The following is a 20,990-nucleotide window of genomic DNA, read 5'->3' as shown; positions in this document are numbered from 1 at the left end:
TTCAGGAGGTTGGTCACCTCTCCAGCATGTCCAGGTCCCTCTGGATGCCATCCCTTCCCTCCAGCACGCTGACTGCACCACACAGCTCGGTGTCGTCAGCAAACTTGCTGAGGGTGCTCGATCCCACTGTCTGTGTCACCGACAAAGATGTTGAACAGGGTCTGCCCCAACACCGACCCCTGAGAGACACCATTCCTCACTGGTCTCCAGTTGGACATAGAGCCACTGACCGCAGCTCTCTGCTTGCAGTCATCCAGCCAATTCCTTGTCCACCGGGTGTCCATCCAGCAAATTCACGTCTCTCCCATTTAGAGACAAGGACGTCGTGTGGGAGGATGTTAAATGACATTTATTTGCTCCAGAGAGCAGGAACGTGGCAGGAAGGGCCGGGGGCAGCTGCTCACTTGCGGGGGGAGGGCAGGCCCCGGAGGTGGTAGATCCAGGAGCCCCCAGGGCAGGAGACCACCAGCCTGCTGGTGACAGGAGCCGGGCCGCCCGCGAAGGAGACGGTGATGGTGGTGCTGCTCTTGGCGCGCAGCACCTCGGGGGCCCTGACGGTGAAGCCCGGGTGCTTCACTGCGTATTGGAACGCCGTGGCCTTCCGGAAGACGTTCCTGAAGGAGATGGAGGTGGTGCCGCCGGCTGGGATGAGGAAGGGGCCCTGGGCTTCAGGGGGCAGCGCAAGGCCCATGAGTGGGATGCAGTACTGCCCGCCCAATGCAGAGCTGAGCTGCAGCGTGGCCTTGGCTTCGCCCAGGTGGCAGGGCTCAAAGGTCACTTCCACGCTCAGGTCCGAGCCCCCAGCACTGGCGGGTGCCGCACTGATGGATTTTGCCGTCTGGAAGTCGGCACAGTCGGTCTGTGCAGGGGAGACAAGAGACCATGGGGGGTGGGTCACAACAGCAGAGCCAGCACCTCGGGAAGAACACGATGGTCCCCTGGCCCTGTCCCAGCTGGTGACAAGCCCACACCAGTGGGAAGACCCCTGGGCTCACATGGCCACCCTGGCTCTGCCACGCCAAGCCAGAGGCACTTGGAGCCCTTGGTGGAGAGGGCTGGTGCTGGCCAGAGGAGCTGCCTCCCAGCCAGAGCCCCGGCAGCCGCGCTCACCTGTACGAGGTACTCGGTCTTCTGCTGGGCAAAATGCCGTATTTTGGTGGTGATGGTCTGACGGGAGCCCAGCCTGGTGCGGAAATACACGGGCTTCTCTGGCCTGCTCCAGGTGGCTTTCAGCTGCAGGGTGTAAAACAGAGAGCCCAAGTCGCTGCTCTGGAGCACCAGCTGCCCGCTGCTCTCACCTGTTTGCAGGGGCTGATACTCCAAGACAAGATCCGCCTGGGAGGAAGGAAGGAAAAAGCCACTTTGTCAGGCAGAGGCAGGGAACACGTGTGCCTGACAAGGGGCAGCTGGTCCCTGCTGTGCTCAGGCAGTGCCGGAAGGCTGGGCTGCCTTCCCTGCTCTGACTCCCCTCTCTTGGGCACAGCCTTGCTCCTTCTGGGGGACAGTTCACTTAGGGACAGATCCCAACCGCATCAGCCTTCAAGAGCATCCCCTGCAGCCAGGAGTAGGGAGAGCAGAGGGAGCCAGAGGAGCTTTGCCCCTACCTTTGACTGTGCAGGGACAGTAAAGTGCTGGGGAACGCTGACGTCAGGCACTTTGCAGTTGATGTCAAACGTCACCGGGACAGGCAGAGGGTTGTCCACCTTGACGCTGGAGCACACTCTCTGCCGAACAGCGGTGCTCATTTGAACAGTGCCCATGGGTCCTGAAGCCACCGCCTTGAAAGTCACCATGTGGAACAAGTACTCTCCGGTTGTCTCATTGAGGAAGGTCACCTAAATCAGACAGAAAGGGAAGGGCTGCTCATTCCACACATGAAAACAGACCCAAAGCAGCCCACTGAGCTCAGCGCCCTGCTTCCAGGAATGGCTGTGAGCACCCACCGAGGAAGAGCACAAGACCACAGAAAGCACTTGCGGTATTTCATAGGACCTGTGCACGTGGAGGTATGAAGAGGCATGTAGCTTCTCGGTGAGCCAACAGCTCCTTGAAGGGCCCTGCAGACCACTGTCCTCACTTACCTTTGCCCTGAAGACTCCTTCTTTGTAGGAGAGGAAGGTGAGCTGGTAGTCCTTCTTCGCAGAGCTTGGCACGTCCATATAGGAACACCCCTGCAGCACAGAACTGCTTTCCAGGTTCTCTGGTTTGAGCATGTCAATAACCACCAGGAACCTGTGGGTGAGAAGGACACAGTGAAGGTCAACACGAAGGACTCCCATAGGATACCCATCGTGTGGGGGTACAATACAGCCCCTCTCACCCTCAGTGCCTCAGGCACAGGGCACCAGCTCTCATCCCCCTTGGAGGAAAGCCCTCCAGGGTGCCTCTGCACAGGCAGAACGTGGGTATGGCCAGACACGGCCAAGGAGAGGGACAAGCTTTCGGGAAGGAGCTTCCAGGCACTTCCAGACTTCCTGGGCTGGACTCACCTCTGTGGTCTGTGCAGCCAGTTGGACACAGGGATGAGCTCCGTGTGGCACTTCCTGCATGGAACCTGCCGGGAAATGGCCCCTGAACACCTGGGGGCTTCAGCAGTTCCTTCCAGGTGGTAGCGTAAGCCTGTCCCGTCCGGCAGGGGGAAGAAGATGGAGCCCTACAGACAACGAATAGGACAAGTCGGCTCTGGAGCACCCCTGGCCAGCCCCATGCCTCAGGCTCTCACTGCAGCACCTTCCAGCACGCCCAGCTGGCAGAGCTCTGCCTGCAGCCCTGTCCCGTGCAGGAGGAGGCACCAGCATCGCACCTGCTCAGAGCTGGTTGTGAGAGGGTGCATGGCCCACAGGACATGGCACAGCTACAGGACACAGAGGCAGCATCTCTGGGCAAAGCAAGGAGACACGGGCCCTGCAGCAGAGCTGCTCTGCACATCCCAACACTCCCTTACTGGCCACACTCACCTGGGCACGTCCCTGCCAGCCTGTGCTCATGCAGGGACAGCCCTGGGCAGGGGGTGCCCGTCCCTCATGAGCTCCATTGCCTCAGTCCTGCTGGCCTTAGCCCCAACAGCACTGCCCAGACACCAGCCTCTAAGCTGGCACAACAGGGGCCCACCAGCCGCGGGCCATGGAAAGCTCATATCCATGCTCATTCTGGGTGCCCATGGATCCCAGACACCTGCCTTTGCCATCTCCTCTGCTTCCACAGCAGCTGAAAGCTGCAAGACTCCTCACGCAGGCTCAACGTTAAAGACATGCTGAGCACGTGCAACCCTAAGGGCACAGATCTGCTGAGCACCCTGGAGACGGAGACCAGAAATCTCTGACCTCATTTCTAGCCTACTGTAAGGTCAGCTGGAGCGGGACAAGGACCCGGCAGCTCCAGCACCCCAGAGCCCTTCTGAACTGACCCCTTATGGCACAGAAAACATTGCAGAGGGGCCAGTCACCCCCTTGTGCCCAGCCTGAGACCTGCAGGAAGGGCTCCTCCCACAGCTCCTGCATGACTGTCAAGAGATCTCTCTCGTTTCCCACTTGCCTGTTCACGGCCAGGAGGGCACTGAGAAACTGCAGGGCAGCTTTGCCCTTCTTGCTCCCTGCAAGCTGCACAAGGACAGGCACAAGTGGTTGTGCCCAGGGCTCGGAGAGCCTGTGCAGCCGTGCGCTGAGCGTGGGGGTCTCTGAGCCCCCTGGGCTGCCACAAGCAGCCACCAGGAGCTGCGCAGAACAAACTTCATTTCTTGGCCTTCAGAAAGCCTGGCTCTTTAGGTCAGCTGCTCCAACACGTTTGGTGTCAGGCCCGAGTTCCCATCTGCCCTTTGCCTGTGCCTGGCCCCCAGCCACCACAAAACCCAGCTTCCAACAGAGGGCACAGGACACCTTCAGCTTGGACAGGACCTCTGAAGGTCATCTCGGCCAACCTCCTGCCCAAAGCAGGGTGAGCTACAAGGGTCATGCCACGAGGGTCAGCACACGCTGGCACAGCTCACGTACCTGGTGCTTCTTGTTCTCAGAGCTCATGGTTAGGGGTCTGTAGGTGACCTGGTAGACCTTTTCTTTTTGCCTGGCCTCCAGATGGATAAATTCAGGCCCTTTCCAGTATTTCCCCTCAATGATGGGCTGCAGGGTCCAGGCCTCGCTGCTCGGGTTGGACAGGAGGATGGTCTGGCTCTGCCTCTCACGCACATTGCAGCTGAAAGTCAGCGTCTGTAACAGAGGAGCACAGAGGCTGCTGGGTCGTACCCACAACCCTTCCCACTCTTCTCACGCTGGCTCTGCACCAGGACCTGGAGCACAGGGAGCAGCTTTTCCTTGTCACATGCAAAAATTACGCTTTGGCCATAGCTTTTGGAGTAAATCAAGCTGGTTGCTCTTGAAGAAGGGAGCAGAACAAGCCTTTCGCATGCTGGGTGAAAGGAAACGGGGAGTCCTGAAAGGAAACTCCTGTGCAAGGACAAGATCTGCAGCCACACAGCCCCTTCCTTCGTGGGCAGGAGGAAGAGGAGCTCCACGCTCTCTTTGGGAGCAAGAGCCAACAGCTCCCAGGCTGCCCCATCCCAGGGACTGGATGCAGATGCCTTGCCCCTTCCTACTGCTGAATGCCCTCCCCTGGCCCAGCAGGGGGGAGAAGTGTGGCTGCAGGTGCAGTGCTGGGATACATGGCATGGGTGCTGCAGTGCAGAGCCAGGACAGCTGAGCTGCTCACTGGAGGAGCAGCACCTTGAACAGGGGAGAAAGGCAATGACAGGGCTCAGGAATTCTGGCAATCCTGCCCAGCAGTTTCTCTCTGGGATACCCCAGCACCAGCGAGTCTGTGCTCACAAGTGTCCTTCAGTTCCTGCCCTGGGAGAGATGTGGTGCAGATGCTGGGGTCCAGGGGCCCATCCTGTCCCTGCTGCGTTACCTCTTTGGGGCCAGGGGCCTCCATGCAGGATCCTGCCAGCGTAAGCCGCAGCGCCTCACTGCCCTGGATGAAGCACCGCAGCCCCTCGTACTGGACAGCCTGGCTCAGCTTCGAGGGGCGGAAGGTCACAACCAAGGGGACATCCATCCCTGGGCTGATGTAACCCTTTGTGGGGCTGATGGAAAAGTCTGGCTTGAAGCTCTCCGCGTCCCACATAAACCTTGCCGAGGAAAGCACAAGGACAGGAAAGAAGGATTAGCCACGGGGAGCTGTGAAGGCAGTGTAAGCCTCAGTGTGAGGCTCCAAGTCTCTTGTGGGCTTTCCCACCACATCTCAGGCCTGACCCTGAGCCACCTGGCAATAAGGCTTCAGGCTGGGCAGGACCTACTGCTTTACCTGACTCTCGTGTCGCCCGCGTTCCGCATGACGACGCGCCGGCACGTGTAGCTCTGCTGCACCACGGCTCCAAAGCTGAGCTGGTCCTGGTCCAGGCTCACGAGGCTGCCCTGGCAGGAGCCCCGCACCACACAGAGGGAGCGCACCAGCCCGCGGCACTCCAGCAGCACTTCCCCGCTGAACGGCTGCATGCGGCGCTTCGGGGAGAAGGTCACCTCCACTTTGCAGGTGTCTCCTCTGCCCTTCAGCTTTAGATCCTTGCTGGGCTTCAAGCACAGAACCTACCCGAAGAAACGAGTGGAGACTATTTCATCTGGCAAGTGAGCTGTGGAGCCTCCCTCACCACACTCAGGGAAGAGGCTTCCAATTCCTCTTCTGTCCCCACCAGCACTGCCCCAGTCCCACTCATTCCCTCCTAGGCATTCCTAGGGAATACCAAAGGTGTTTTTCTACCATGTGTCCACCTGGTCACGGTGAGGTCAACTCTGTCTTCTAAAGCTTTCACATACGTTCCAACAGAGCTGCAACTCTCCCTCTTTCAAGATTCACCTCCCTCACCTTTCCAGATCTAAAACACATGGCTGCATCCTGATGGATGTGTCTAAAACAGGCTAGAGGAATTGTGCTGCCTTCTCACTTCTGGCTCTCAGGGAGTCCTGGCACCCAGCTCAGCTGAAGCATTCGCACTGCAGGCATCTGCTGCCAGAGCAGTGCCAGCAGGCAGGACAGGGCAGGCACAGGCAGCCAGGGCAGCCCACACCTGAGTCATTACCTACTAGCTCCCACCCACAGCAGCTCAGCGCTCCCTGTAGGCACACCAAAGTGCTCTGCAGAGAAGGAACGGGCCTTACCCCAGCTTCCTGCAGCTCTGGCACGGTGGACGTGACCCTCAGCTTAAAGGTGAGAGGGGCTGCACTCTTGTTGGCTACGGTGACCATCTTCTTCACCGTCTGTCCAATGCAGATGTTTCCCAGCTTCACCACCTTTCCTGGTGGATCCACAACGTCAACCTGAGGCGGTAGGGATTGATATCAAGCCAAAGGAAAGAAGGAGAAAAGGCTTTTGTGGCAGAAACCCAAACCATGGGAGGCTGGGGAAGAGATGAGGAAATGAGAAAACCCTGCTGGTTACCACCTGGAGTTTTAGCCTTTAGATTTCATCTCACCTTCATTTTTATGCCCCTTCCTTGGGCTTCAGCATTCAGCTTCTCTCCCGGGGCACACGGAGGCAGCAACAAGCTGTTGGGGCTGTTGTCATCTTTTGGTGTCCGTAGGGGCTGTGCACAGAAGGAAGAGAAACCATAGACAGGATAAGTTTCTTGACCTTCACCATGTGAGCAGGCTCCCCAGCCGAGCCATCCCCTCCCACATTCCTTCCCCCCAGGGGCAGGGATTATCCAAGTCCCTCTGCAGCCTGCCAGCAGAGCTGGCTAACCCTGGAAGGCCACCAGGATTTGCCCTGCGCACTGCCCCCGTCTCCCTGCACAAGCCTGGCCATGCTGGAGCGCTGGGAATCTACAGAGTGTGCACAGACCTTCCCCCTCACCTGCTCCTCAGCAAGGTGCTGCTGCTCAAACTGCACTGAGTAAACCTCACAGGGCTTCTTCACCACCACTGTCCCCTCTTCCCCATGGCTCTGGGGCAGCAGCGGTCCCAGCTCCAGCTCTGTGGGGATGGACTCCAGCCGTGGCTCCAGACCACGTCCCAAGACCGGCACCTGCAGGCGTTGGCTGCTCTGGCAAATCTGGATCTGCAGCTCGCCCCGGTAGCACTTCTGCAAAGAAGCAGCACAGAAAGCTCCTCCGTGAAGCCCCAGCTGACAGCACCTCCAAGTCAACAATCGCCCAGGGTCAGGGGTCTTGTCAGCACCTCCAAGCTGAACCCAAAACAGGTATTTACTTAGAGCAGGGGCTACAGCATCTGCATGGCTCTCAGGAACTGCAGCGAGTCCTGCTCTGGAGCATAACTGGACAGTTGGCTCCCAGGTGGATCTAAAATGGGCTATCAGAGGTTTTCACCTGGGCATGGGGGAGCGCAACGCTCATGAGAAAGGTCTGCTTCCTCAGACACAGTCCTGGCACTGCAGCACCAGGCAAACATCAGCTGTGTGCAAGAGGCACCTGAGCTCTCACTGGACACAAATAAGGATCATCTTCTCTGCTGGTCAAAGCCAGACACGAGACGCTGAAATCTCCACAAGCAATTGAGATCCCTGGGACTGTTCCCAGGCATGGAAGCACTTGTGTCCATCCTGTCACACGCTACCAGTTTCCAAGTCACGGTGGCCACATGCAAACTGCCTTTGGGAATGCTCCATCATTTAAGCTGACTCCTGAACTGCGTGGGAACGTGCAGGGGAAACTGAGGCGCAGGAAGCTCCACGTGGAGGCAGAGCTCATCCCCCGCTCCCTGGGCTGGCCTCCCTTTACCACACTGCCCTGCCAGACCTCCTGGCGTGACACCCACCAATCTCACCTCTTCCGTGGGTGAAAAACGGACTTGGACGTGGCACTGCTGTCCTGGAGCGAGGCTTCCAGCTGAGGGCAGCACCTCAAAGCCACAGGGCACAGACTTCATCTCCTCCAGCAGCTTCTGGTGCTCGCTCCCTGGCAGATGTTTGTCCACCTGCGCACACAAACCAGTGGTGTGAGGTCTCCTTGGTCTGTGAGGACAGACCCTCGGTTCCTGCAGTGCTCCGAGATGCTGGCACGGTGCAGGAAGCACCTTCATCCCACCCAGACGTGGCCACCACTGCCTAGAACTGGAGGGCAAACATGCTGGCAGGGCAGGCAGATGGGGAGGCAGTGTCCTCAGAGGAGGAGGAATGGGTGAAGACGGCAGAGAAGTGAAGCATCAGCTAGTGAACAGGCCCAGGTGAACCAGCCTTGCTCTGTACCCTCAAAAGCTTCCTCAAGCAAGCTGCAGCCCAAGTGCTCAGGCAGCCAGAGGGGCACAAAAGGCAGGAAAGGCAAAGAGAACCCAACTGAGAAGTTGTGTGTTACACGTTGTCTGTGCTTTACCTCCTGAACAGGATCAGTCATGCTGATGGACCATTTACAGGGGACCTGGAACGTGTTGTGGAGCTGGATGGTTTCTTCCTGGCACTGTCCACACTGGACAGCAGAGAACTCCAGCCTGTCCCTGGACACGCAGAGGGACGGCTCAGCCACCATGGCACGGAGGCGGACCTGGAATGTGGGGCCTCCTCTGACCTAGAGAAGGACAGAGCATCTGGTTGAGAGCCCACCCGATACTCGCTGCTGTGCCCAACCTGCTGCCTGCCCCAGAAGCTGGAGTACCTTGATGGGCAGGAGCACATCCACTTTTCCCAGGGGCACGTTGGCACTTTGTGGGTCGAAGCACACTTCAAATGTCTTGCTCTCACAGGAGGGCAGGTGCTTCACACGCTCCAGGCACACGCTGAAGCCTGAACACAGCAAAATAAAGCAGCTGAGGTACGCAAGCAACAGGAAATGGCTCAGAAGCCACAGGGATGTCCTGGCTGGCAGCTCTGGGAAAGACCCCTTTGCATCTCCAGAGAAGCTGCTCTTCTCCCTTTGGCACTGCCCAAAGCAAAAGGACTTTCACAGCCAGAATCCAGGGGTTACATAGTAAAAAGAAATCACATTGCTTGAGGAACTCCAGCAATTCCTTCATCAGGCACCTCAGGGAAGGATGCATAGACCTCTCCAAAGGAGAATTGCCACCTAAGATGCCAAATGCTGGGGTGTTCCCTGACAGCGGCTTAGAAGAGACGACTGGCCACCCCGCAGAGACAGCAGTCACCATGTGGTGGAGCTGCAGCCTTACCTCAAGGCCTCTTTGGGAAGCCTGTTTCCATAGAGCAGAGGATCCCACAGGCCGGTCAATAAAGGCTGAGCAGAAATGCTCTGGCACTATGAACTCTAAACAAAGCACTTCCGAACCACAGAGAGTCCATCTGTTTGCAACATAAACCCTCAGAGTGCACAAAGAAACTGGGATGATGCTCACGGGAGCCAAGAGCAGAAGATGCTGAGAGGCGATCAAGGTGATCAGCCCTTCTGGCCCCTGCTATCAGATTTTAGGGCAGCCACAGGCAGAGCAGGTCTCTGGGCACTGCTCACCAGAAGTCAGGCTCTTGAACAGGGCACCCAGCACGGGGGTACTAAGGAGGAAAAAGCTGTCCAAGGAAGTACTCAAATCTCCCCGTGACCAATGGCTTCAGCTGATGTGTCAGAGATAGCTCCTTCAAGCCCCCGTGAAGCCTCTCCACCATGGGTTACCTGTGTTATACAGGACATATCCATCGACACGGAAAGATGCGGGGAAGTGCCCGGTGTTGGTGATCTTCACTGTGTGTGTGTGGATGTCACCGGGAACAACATAGCCAAGGTCCAGGATGTATTCGGGCAGCTCAGCTCTGAAAGGAGGAGTAAGGACACTCTGTAAACCCCAGCATGGTGTGGGCTGGAGAAGCAAATGGAGTGGATAATTCTGTATTCACTGCTCTGAAAGCTCAAGCCAAGCCCAGGAAACCCAAGGCCTGAGCACCCAGTAATAACACTTGGCTAAGTCATGGGGAGTGCAGGGCCTAGGATTTATCAGCCACCAATGGGATCTTCGAGTGACTTTAAAGTGGGTCCTGGACACAGTTCCTATGCTGCAAAAAGCCATTGCAGACAAGTCCACTGCATCTCCACTGGTCTCAATCGAACTGCTAAGCTGGTGTCCAGCCCAAGCCTGAAACTGCTTCAGGACCTTGTCATAGCATTTCCTTGCAGAGGCCTTTGGCAGGCAATCCCATTTGGAAAAGTGCATAAGGGATCTGGACCATTCCCTGCTCTTCCTGCTTAGGGGGTCTGTTTCTTGGCACAAAGATGCCAGCTTTGAGATGCCCCTTTCAGAGCTGGTCAGCAGGGCTGGTGCCTGTGCTGTCTGCAAGGGCTTGTTCGTCTGCACCCCTCAGCTCTGAGAACAGAACCCAGCAACTGTGGGGAGGGGAGCACCTCCAGAGCTCAGGGGAGCACTGTGCAAGCGAGGACACCGAGCTGCCCACAGGGAGCACATCATAGCTCTCAGCATCAGGCCCCTTCTGAAGTCCACAGCTGTTCCCAGCTCTGAGACACAAGGAGCTCTCAGGAGCAGGCCTGCACTGCTGGCTGTTACCCTCGGGGCCCCTGCACACAGGCTACAGGACTCCCTACTAACTTGAGAAGCCTCCGATGTACACGCTGGTGAAAGGCAGTGTCCTCCGGGGGACGGGAGCTGAGAGCTTTCTGCTGCTCCACGGCATGTTCCTCCATCAGCATCTCCTCCATCTGCATCTGCAGCTGAGCATCCCACTGAGGAAAGTAAAGACAGGGGCTGCTTAGCAAAGCTCCTTCCCAAGGCACAAGCTTGTCTCAGGTGGAGGATCCCACCCTGCTCTTGTTCAGAGAGGCGATGGAGTCATTCTGTCTCACTGCTCAGTGTCTGGGACACTTCCTGCTCTCTCAGGCAGGATCATAGCTCCAAAGAAATGAACTCCAGTGTCTCTCCCTGCCCAGTTATCAAAGCTGATCTGGACACATGGACAGACAAGCCAGAAACCTTCCAAAGCTCCAAGTATGTCCCTGCCCCCAGTTAGTGCCAAAGCAGCTTGGACAAAAGCTCTCCTGGAAAGGGAACCATGAGAGAGCTGGAGCCTCTCGGAGATCCAGAACACAGCACAGCCTCAGGGTGCATTCAGGCTGCTGTTTTACACTCTGTAAAGCTGGCAGGGCTTGGCCAGTGAGCAACAAAACCCCCAGCACCGACCTGAATGTCCTTCAGAGCACCATAAACCCAACTGCTTGAGCACAGCCCTTAGCATCTCCTGGGGTAGTCAGGAGCTGGTGCATCTCCAGGAGGGACAACTCCCAGAGGTGGGCAGCCCATGGGGCACGCTGAGCTGACACAGTCCGTGGCCAGGGCTGTGCAGGGAGGCACCTAGTGCCAGCAGAGCCCTGGGCACAGGGCCGTGGGGCGCAGGGGCTCCAGTGACACGCAGGAGGGTGGCACGTGTGGGACAGGGCAGCAGCTCTACTCACCATGGTGCCCGAGTCGTCCATGCGGGGCTCAGCTGCCACAGCCTCCCCCAGAGCAATGGCCTCGTCTCTCTGGCTGCCTTTGTCCAGCTTTTCTTGGGCCTTTTGGAGGATCTTCTCATATTTGGCGTTGCCTGAAAGCACAGAACACCACCAATAGCAGTGGGGCAGCACAAATCCCATGGAAGACGGGAAGCCCCATTCCCCCAACACGCAGACACAAACTGCTCCAGCAATGGAGAGAAAGGCGATCCTGCTGCTTCTCACCCCCAGCCGTCTTTCTCGCCACACAGGAGCATCTCAGCCCCACAACGTGATGCAAACCCAACCCTGTCAAAATCCTTGCCAGCCTCTCTTGCAGCTTCCCTGTGCTTTTCTGCCCAGCCCTCGTCTTCCCAGACCTCTGCCATACGCTGGCAAGCTGTGCACAATGGTTCCTGTGGCAAAGCCACACGGGCTCGTCTGCCAGAGACCAAGGAAGCAACCAGAGGGCTGAGTTTGCCTGACAGCCCTGAAACCTCCAGGCCTGGTGGAGGTGCCCATGAGCTGCCCTATGGGCATATGGCATGGGGGAAAGCCAGGTGACCTTCCTGGCGAGCAGACAGGCAGTGCTCACCTTTGATGTTCCTGGGCAGGTCCAAGTGGATCCTGGGAAAGGTCCCTTCTCCTTTCAGGCAGATTTTTGCTGGCTCCAGGTGACCCACTTGGATCTGGAAAGCCCTGCAGAAGACTCCAGGCACTCCTGGCAGGTAATAGACTTTCAGCACTTGCTGCTTGCCAGGTTCAACATAACCCTGCGGGGCACAGAAGACGGAGGGAGGTAGTGTACCAAAGAGGACTCAGTGGAGGGATGGCTCACACAACAGACATGCTGAGGACACAAGACAGCTTCTCATACATAAGGAAACATCAGACATCACCACCTCCAGCTTTCTTGTACCCAAACGCCCGAGTCTCCTACACCAAGATGCAGTATGTCCTTCAGAGGCCTCGCAAGGCTGCCCTCTGCTCAGCATGAGCACAGCTCTTCTGCTGACAGGGTTTACCCTCTGCTAGCCAGAGCCAGGCACAACAAACCAAAGCTCTTTCACCAGCTGCTCTGGAAGAGCACCAAAGGGCCTGCACTTCCAGCAGGGCCAGCACCTCCTGGCAGCAGCCTGCAGGAGAGGACATCAGCGTGTCATCCCTCAGGCGGACAAGCACTGAGGAAGGTGGAAGCCACTCGGCCCTTTGCTTCCCCTTCCCATTGCGGAAGGGCACCAAGGCAGGAACACTGCTCCAGCTCTAAGACACCCAGGCAGGATGACAACTGGGATGGAGTGATGCTCCAGTGATGGCACAACCAGAGAGCTCAGCACTCAGCTCCAAAGAGCTCCCGCAACCATCGTGCCTCCCACTGCTGGTTGCTGTAGGACAGCAGAGCCAGCAGTGGCCAAGGCCAGTCAGGGGCTCCATTAGGATCGTGCTTGATGCACCTCCTCTGCCTCTGCAGCAATCGCTCACAGCCCCGTCTCTCCTGCCTGGTTTTGGACGGGGGTTGTGTGCTCATTCCCTCTATTTTCCCCCAAAACTCTCTCCTGGGCAGCCTGACACAGGCCGGGTGAAGCCCTTGTGCTACTCACCATGCTGGGCACGACCAGGGGCACGCCAGGCAGAGGGCTGGCTGCAGTGCCTGTGCCAGGGCTCAGCACCACAAAGGCAAATCCCAGCTTCCCACTGTTCTGCAGGGTCACTGCTGCTTCCAAGACTTTGTTAAACACCTGAGGAGAGGACAGAAGAGCAGCAAGTTACAGGCACACATCTGCTGCTCACAATTTCATTCCTCTTCCATTGGGTCGAAAGCAAAGGAACACAGCCCAGAAGCAGGGAGCGCACAGGAGAGATGGGCACTGGGCTCTCTGGGTTAACCTGGACAACCCGCGACTGCAGGGTACCTGTGAGCCCTACACAGCAACAGGTATTTGTGGCAGAGGTGCAATTACAACCATGGAAACATCAGTAAGAAACCAAGTAGGGGACACAAGCCCTCTGCACTTGAAGGTGTCACCCAACAGCGAGCTGAAACACAGGAGGAGGCACTGAGGCATTTCAGGAGAAAAGGCACCTGCATACAAGTATTTGTGGGCAAAATACAAGCCAAAAGGGAGACAAACAGGGCAACGCACACATGGCCAACAGCTGGAAACAGCTGTGGGGTTGTAACTAGAAAGAAGTACAGTGAGGGTTATTCTGGGACATTCTATCCAGCTACAGTGACTGGAAGCCCAAGTCAGCTGCCTCCTTGGCCGATGAATCAGGAGCATTAAAAGAGAGCACCTCCTTGCACCTCTGGCTTTAGGAGCCCATCAGCGGATGGACATCTGAGGGACACATCCCTCTGGAGAGCAACACTGGGATCCTGCCTGCCCCAGGAGGCAGCGGTAGTTCCCTCCAAGAGGAGGGATTCCCAGCTTTGGGCTGGGCTGGAGATGGCCATTAAACACCAGCTTGGAGCTATCACCCAAACGCTGGACTTCCGAGCCACAGAGCCAGCAAAGCAGCTGGGAAGGAGGGAGAGCCCTTGACCTGGGTGGGCAGCAGCCCACCAGTCATGGCTGGAGACAAGGAGCTCTGACAAGAGCAGCGTGCGGTACCTGCAGCCCGCAGTCGATCTCGGTGGTGTCCAGGAGGTAGCTGATGCCTGAGGCCTCCCCACGCAGAGCCACCTCGTAGCAGGAGTCCAGACCTCTCTCCGGATACACCATGCTGAAGGGAGCCTCAGGAACTCCTCTGTTGAGCAGGAGCACCTGCAGCAGCAGCAAGAAAGCAACATGGAAATACATGAAGAATCCTCTTTACTTACTGAAGGCTCACTTCTTTTCTACTTTAGCAATTAACATCTGTAAAAGGCAGAAGATGCTGAGTGCTGCTGCCAAATACAACAGGACAAGTTCTGCCTCAGGGCTTTTTCATGCAAAGCAGGGATAACTTCACACAAACAGAGCCACTCTGGCCTTATTCCCCTGACACAGAACACTCCACTTGACCTGCAGTGGCAAGGACCTGCTCAGCACCACCAACCTGATTCAGACCCATCCCACACCTCCACCAGGCTCACTGCTGCCCACGAGCCATCCGGATCCACCCCATGCTCTGCCACCCGTCCTGCTCACCCCGTAGCTGTGACTTGAGCCAACAAACACCTTCCTGACGCTCACCTGGTCACAGCTGAGTTCCACCTGGGGCCCGACGCCTTCCCCGCTGATGCACAGGGGCAGCCTGGTCTCACAGCCTGTGGAGGGAAATCTCTGTGAGCGCAATTCCTTCTGCTACCCGGCACTTTCCAGGTTGTCTCAGTGCTGCTGCTGGTCCCTGGCCTGCATGGAACCACCTCCAGATGCTCCAGGAGAAGATACGGGACCCATCTCGTCCCTCAGGAGATCAGCCTTGGGGCTGGTTTCTCATTTCTAACCAACCCCCTGGGATGGTGTCTCAGAGAACCACAGAATGGTTTGTGTTGGAAAGGACCTCAAGATCATCCACTTCCAGCCCCTTGCCATGGACAGGGACACCTTCCACTAGACCAGGCTGCTCCAAGTCCCATCCAGCCTGAACTTGAACATTGCCAGGGACGGAGCAACTTCCTTGGGCAGCCTGTTCCAGTGCCTCACCACTCTCACAGCAAACAATTCCTTCTGGATATCTAAACTAAATCTCCCCTGTTTAAGCTCAAACCCATCACCCCTTGTCTCATCCCTCCAGCCCTGGAAAACCAGCCCTCTCACTGAGCAGATCACATCAGCCAGACATGTACTGCTAACGTACACATCCCTTGGTGCAAAGGCAACTGAGATCTCAAGGCTTACAGCCAAACTCCAGGGTGGCTTCTTTCCCTTAGATTTGCTAGAGATGACAGAGCACAAGATCTTCAGTCTGAAAGCTGCTCTCAGCCACTGAAGCCTGAATCCTGGCTCAAATTTTGGACGAGATCTCACTGCCATCCCATTCTACTCTGCACACAAGGCGAGCAGCACCAGGAGGAGGAGAGAGCCACGCAACCAAGACTCATCTTGGAGGTAAATGGTCTACAGGCTCCTGGTGCTCCTTCATTAAAGCTGTGTGTGTTGCAAATGCTGGCAAACCCGTGCCAGGAAAGCTTATTCCTTCACTACTTTGTCTCTTCTGGGGTCAGGAAGCCAGAGCCAGGCATCCTGAGCCCTGGCCTCAGACAGGAGACCACCGGGAACCGCAGGGACAGCAGCATGTGCCAGCACTGTCCTCTTGAGCCCTCCAGAGCTACACGAGATCCCAGTGGGCTGGAAGAGTGTTTGTACCTCCTCGGTGGGAACAGGAGCAGGAGGAAGGAGCTGTACCTGAGATGTCACAGTAGGCTGCCTCTTGGTAGACTCTGGCTTCTTTGGGCTTAAAGATCACCTTGATTTCAAGTGAAGAATTTGGCAAGATATCTCCCTCCTGAAACAGAAGTGACAGCAAACCATTTATCTTCAAACAGCACATTCTTGTTGCCACTACAGCCCTGTAAGCCTTTATTTAGAGCATCAGCAAAGAGCAAGGAGCAAGCAACACTTGTCAACAGAATTTAGAGGAGAGCTTGGAAGCAGCTGCAGAAACACCTTCCAAAGTCCCTCACCTTTACTGGCACCTGGAAGGGGCTTTTGTTACCCTCAGAAGAGACTGAGCTCTGGCTCAGGGATTTAAGTCTGGGCCACACTACCAGTTTCTGCAACTGTCTGCTGCTTCCTCAGGGTCTTCTCTCTCTGCTGCTCTCCCACAGGATCCTGGCACTGGTGCTCAGGCCCAGGAAGCCTTGTCACACATTTCAGCAGGCACCCCTGGTTTCTATAGGCTCTCAATTCCTCCAACTGCCTGAAGCAAAGGCACCTCGTACAGCCCTTCAGCCCCTAGCATTACAAATACACTTGACGTAAGTAGCTACACCTCTGGCAACCGTAATAACGCTCTACAGGAATTCAATATTGAGTTGACGGAAGCAGATAAAAAGAACAGAGTCATTTTTCTATCAGCACAGCCAGGCTCTGATTCCGCTCTGCTCTTGGCTATTCTCAGGAATTTGTCCAGAAGAGCCTTGAACTGACTGGAGCCTCCAGCACTCCTGCAGCATCAATATTTACTAGCTATGGTTCTGCCACTGACACAGCACTGACAGCTTAGAGGACAGCCCCACAAAAATTAAAGAGCTACAACATGGGAAGTTATTGGCCTGCAGCTGCAAGTAGTTCCCTGATGCACAACCTGCTATGAGTCAGGAGAACACGGGCAAGGACAGGCAGAGAAGAACCCTTTCAAACACCAACCGCCAGTAACTGCAAAAGTCTGAAAGAGTAAAGTCACTTGGATTCTTCTCAAAACCTGCACAAAGTCCCCATGTGGGACAGGAGACACTGCCCATGACACAAAGCCCTTGCTGCCCCAGCCTCCTCCCATTCCTGCATCCCCATTCCTCTAGCCAGGGCAGCTGGAGCTGGCTCAGGGCCTCAAGGCATCTGTCTGACTCTGCAGTTGATCCCGGCCCCAGATAACCCAAACTCAACATCACAACGCTGAGCTGCCACTGCACCAAAAAGTACAGCTTCAGCAAGAACCTGGAGAACACTGCAAAGGTGCATCTCAAACACTGAGGAGTGCAAAGGAGAGCCCGGCAGGGTTACTGCGAGTGCCCAAGGCCCTGGGGGCATTATTTGCTCCATACCGAGACCACACTGACTGCTGCCATCATTCTGTACACACTCTTTAACTAGTGCAGGAGGGAGCTTAGAGCTTTGGGCACGTGCCATTGCTTCCGTTACAAGCTAATCAGAGGAGGGTGCAGCACACACACCCTCTTGCCAGGGATGATGCCTTGCTGGCCACCAAGCACCACAAAGCCATCCAGTGAGGCACCACGATCATCACAAGGGACACATCTCCATACATCCAAGGTGCTGCTGGGTCCCAAGGCACAGCCAGATTAGACCTCTCTAAGGCACCTGAGGAACAAGCTTATGGGCTAGCACTAAAGCCTCTCCTTTTCTAGGGATCAGCACAGCTCTCAGGAACAATCCTGATACAGCACCCCCACTGGAGCCTTGCATTCATAGCCTCCATCCCAAGAGAACTGACCCAGCACTTAACAGGCTCAGGTCTCCTGAGCTCCTGACAGGAAATCCCCATCCAGCAGGATTCAGTGTATTGGCATGGAAACTTTTGGCAGTCTCTCCACAGAGACATTCCCTGGATCAGCAGGGAAGCTGTAAGCCAGAGCGTTTACCTCCGATGATGGAAGGCCAGGAGACATCATCAGTTACACTTTATCCTACTATTCCATGGCCAAACCACATTCTTGAAAGACAGACCTATACTGGGAAACCCTTCGGCACTTCTCCCTTCATTACTGCTCTAGGGCAGACCACAAAAGCAGAACACTATTTCTCTCGGGAAATTACAATAGGCTGTTGAAGAGGTTCTTCACATGCCTGCTACTCCCCAGCAAAAAGAACTGCTGGATAAAAGGATGTGCTTCATCCCCCACCCTTGCACACTGGTGACACATGCGGATGAGCCTCGGGACACCTCAGGAGCCAGCGTTCTGCCCACGAGAGCAGGTTCTCTAGAGGATGGCAGCTGAGGCAGAGTATAGAGAACTACCACGGATGCTACCCAGGACAGCAATAAAGCTCTGCAGTGCTCTCAACAGGACACTGCAACACTCCTGGCTTCACGGCAGGCTCAGGCTGTGAGGGCAGGTGCCCTAAAACACAGACGGTGGCTGCCTGGTGATACAGCACAAACCCCTCAGCTCTCAGACCCTGGCTTTGCTGCACCAGAAAGCAATGGCACCCAGGAGGGGATGGCACACCACAACTCACAGCTACACAAGTGATCCCTGGGCGAGAGCCAACGCTAATTACACACAGATCCTATTGCTCCTTCCTCAGCCCCTAAATGGTGACAATCTGTGAGACCCCCCCCAGGCTGCCGAAGAAGAAGCTGGCCTTCAAAAGCTGCCCACCACCAGCTGGGGCTGCCCAAGCCACTTGCTTTGCTTTGCAGAGGTGGAAGGTGAGCCACGGAAACCAAGCCAGTGCTCACAGCAAAGAATACCCAAAGACAGAGCTGGCAGAGGCAGCACCATCATGACATCCAGAGAGCATCCTCTTAGTTCAGGGCACTCAGGAGAAAGGCAGTGCCAAAGCCAACATCTGCCTCTATCCACAAATGACTCAACTCTCAGCTCCCACTGGAAATGGGGCCTCTGCCAAAACCTGAAGGGCTCTGCAGGATCCTCTCATTTGGATGGGGACCAGCTTGGCTCCCAGCTGAGGTGGACATTTGCAGGAACAAACAACACCGCTACCTGCTGGCCCAGCCTCTGGATCAACAACAGCAGCACTTCCATATCCTGCACAACAGCTCCTTCCCCATGGGCCTGGAAGCTGCTCCAAATGTTCCCCCTCACATGGCAAGTCGCAAAGCACTGCCTCCTCTGTCCTGGTCTGATCTGCAGCCAGGACTTAACCCTAGACATGCTGAAGTGACCTGATGCAGCTTCTGCAGACAGCAACACCTGAAATACAGGCAGCTGATGCTCCACTTAGCAAAGCTGCTGCACAAGCCCTGCAAAGCCATCCTACCCACAAAGCACTTCCAACACCACTGTCCCTCCACCAGCTTCCTAACCTCTGCAAGCAATCACTTCCTCCAGTCACTTGTCACCAGGGGTTGATGATTTCTAGAGGGTGCTCCCACAAACCACAGGCAATTGGTGCCAACAAGAGAGCAGCTGCTTCTGGCCAGTACATCCGAGGCAGCAAGGTCCCACCTCTGGGGGGGCCTCCCCAGCACATTCAAGAGCAGTGCAAGAAGGGGGTTGGTCCAAGCTCAAAGTTACAGGGCCATCGACAGACAACACGGTGTGGAAGTCAGTGGCAGGGGATCTGCACATTCTACATGTGTAAAAGAGGGGAAAATACTGTCAGTTGGAGTAAAGACACACACATGTCAGGGGGAATGCAGACACCAGCAAGACTCTCCATGGGAAAAGGACTGTTCCATAAAGAATGGAGTTCATGGAAATCAAGAGACTGATAACACTGCACAAGACAGCAGGGGAGAGACTCCTGTAGGAGCCTGCTTTGATTCAGCCCTACAGCAAACCATGTAACAGGAACACGGCCATTTAGGAAAGGTTTCCACACACAGCTTGGGGCCAAGCTACACTTCACGTCTCTACATCATCACATCTTGATGTGGACAGGACTCAGCCACAATTCCAGACCTCCCCTTAATGCACCTCAGGAGCTCAAGAGCAGCTTAAGCTCATTGTGGAGACACAGCAACTGGAATGAAGCAGGAGCCCTGGGGCACACTCCAGAACCAGCTCACACACCACAGGATGCTCTGAAGGCTCAGCTCAGCAGCTCCCACTGTCCCCAATATCCCTGCTGCTCTGACACAGTCTCTTGCTCACATCGTGCTGCTGCCAGCTACAGTGCTGTGAGACCGCACTTGTGCTGGCACTGGTGGCTCTCAGCCTTACATGCGCTGCAGGAGCAAGCAAGAAGAGAACAGCAGCCCCTTCCTCAAAAACAAAATCAAAACATAAACTAGTTTCACCCACTGGAAAAGAAAGAAGAGGTTGGGATTATTCCAGGCTTCACTCCAAGATGAGAAGGGATGTTGCACTGCTCAGACAGCAGCCATTCTTCAGCTCAGACCATGTGAATACCCACAGCAACGGCTCTGGCTGATTGAAGGACATGGGGGTTTTGCTTGCATCACCAGGAAAGTGAGCAGTTTTCTCTACCTATCTGCAGTAGAACTCAAAAAGCTTGTTTAAACCTGCCAGCCTCGTGTCCAGGCTCACAGACGGCACTGGAAGGGACACTCAGATGTGGTATACATCCAGGTTTTAGGAATGGATTGCTGTCCCCCCGATTAAACTTGGGCTCAATTTGGACTCCTTTCCACAGGAGATCATTTCATTCTGCAGGTCAGGATGTAAACTAACAGTGCACCAGTGTCCCTTCTTCACCCCCATGCGCTACATGGAAATGTGTCCTTACAGAGAGTAACTGATACCTCTGAACACTGTGAGGACACTCATGAAGTGCCCTTGAGTCACAGCCCTTGCAGCAGAGCCCAGCCTGGGGTCGGCTCTTGCTGCTGCTCAGAAATGCTTTCTGCAACAAGCGCCCCCAGCCTCACCAGAAACCTGAAGTCTCCTCTCTTGGCACATGGAGCAGCTGACGTGGGATCTGCCAAGGGACCTCATTCAGAGAGGAGAAGGACGAGGAGCAGGAAGGAAGGTTCTCAGCCATCACTTACCATGGGCACAATGGTGAAAATATCACTGCAGAAAGGCATGGAGTCTCCCTGCACCTCTGTCCCCTGGCTCTGGGAGGTGCAGACGGGAAGGGAAGGGTGTTCTCTGAGAGGGGGGACCACCCCGTGCTCCTTAGGAACATCAACCAGCTTGTCCTCTTCCTGCCTCTGCAGCCTGTGCCATGGGAGAGACGAACCAAGCAGATCATTGAAGAAGCAGCAGATTTGCAGAGCCTGTTGTGTCTGTGCACAAGCAGCAAAGCACTTGGTGAGGAAGAGCAGCAGGTCAGCACGGGGCTGACCCTGAGACACAGGCTCCCCCATGGAT

At 55.9% G+C, this 20,990-nt stretch overlaps 2 protein-coding genes and 1 long non-coding RNA gene across 3 annotated transcripts; all 3 read right to left on the bottom strand.

The window, feature by feature from the left end:
* Window positions 1-400: 400 nt before the first annotated feature.
* LOC117438573 (hydrocephalus-inducing protein-like) lies at window positions 401-4,175 on the bottom strand. Its single transcript, XM_034074045.1, has 7 exons — window positions 3,990-4,175; window positions 2,490-2,653; window positions 2,082-2,232; window positions 1,605-1,835; window positions 1,111-1,335; window positions 637-859; window positions 401-576 (listed from the first exon to the last, which is right to left on the bottom strand). The coding sequence occupies exons 1-7, from the start codon at window positions 4,014-4,016 to the stop codon at window positions 401-403; spliced, it is 1,197 nt and encodes a 398-aa protein (XP_033929936.1). The 5' UTR covers window positions 4,017-4,175.
* A 651-nt stretch (window positions 4,176-4,826) lies between these two features.
* On the bottom strand, window positions 4,827-8,407 carry LOC117438572 (hydrocephalus-inducing protein homolog). Its single transcript, XM_034074044.1, has 8 exons — window positions 8,315-8,407; window positions 7,770-7,919; window positions 6,980-7,068; window positions 6,461-6,542; window positions 6,147-6,305; window positions 5,296-5,576; window positions 4,900-5,119; window positions 4,827-4,838 (listed from the first exon to the last, which is right to left on the bottom strand). The coding sequence occupies exons 1-8, from the start codon at window positions 8,333-8,335 to the stop codon at window positions 4,827-4,829; spliced, it is 1,014 nt and encodes a 337-aa protein (XP_033929935.1). The 5' UTR covers window positions 8,336-8,407.
* A 6,143-nt stretch (window positions 8,408-14,550) lies between these two features.
* LOC117438557 (uncharacterized) lies at window positions 14,551-20,692 on the bottom strand. Its single transcript, XR_004550885.1, has 3 exons — window positions 20,666-20,692; window positions 15,694-15,793; window positions 14,551-14,612 (listed from the first exon to the last, which is right to left on the bottom strand). It is a non-coding gene; the product is annotated as an uncharacterized lncRNA (long non-coding RNA).
* Window positions 20,693-20,990: the final 298 nt, after the last annotated feature.

This window comes from Melopsittacus undulatus, unplaced genomic scaffold (assembly GCF_012275295.1).
Source record: "Melopsittacus undulatus isolate bMelUnd1 unplaced genomic scaffold, bMelUnd1.mat.Z mat_scaffold_49_arrow_ctg1, whole genome shotgun sequence".
Taxonomy (NCBI): domain Eukaryota; kingdom Metazoa; phylum Chordata; class Aves; order Psittaciformes; family Psittaculidae; genus Melopsittacus; species Melopsittacus undulatus.
This window is presented reverse-complemented; position numbering and strand designations above follow the sequence as displayed.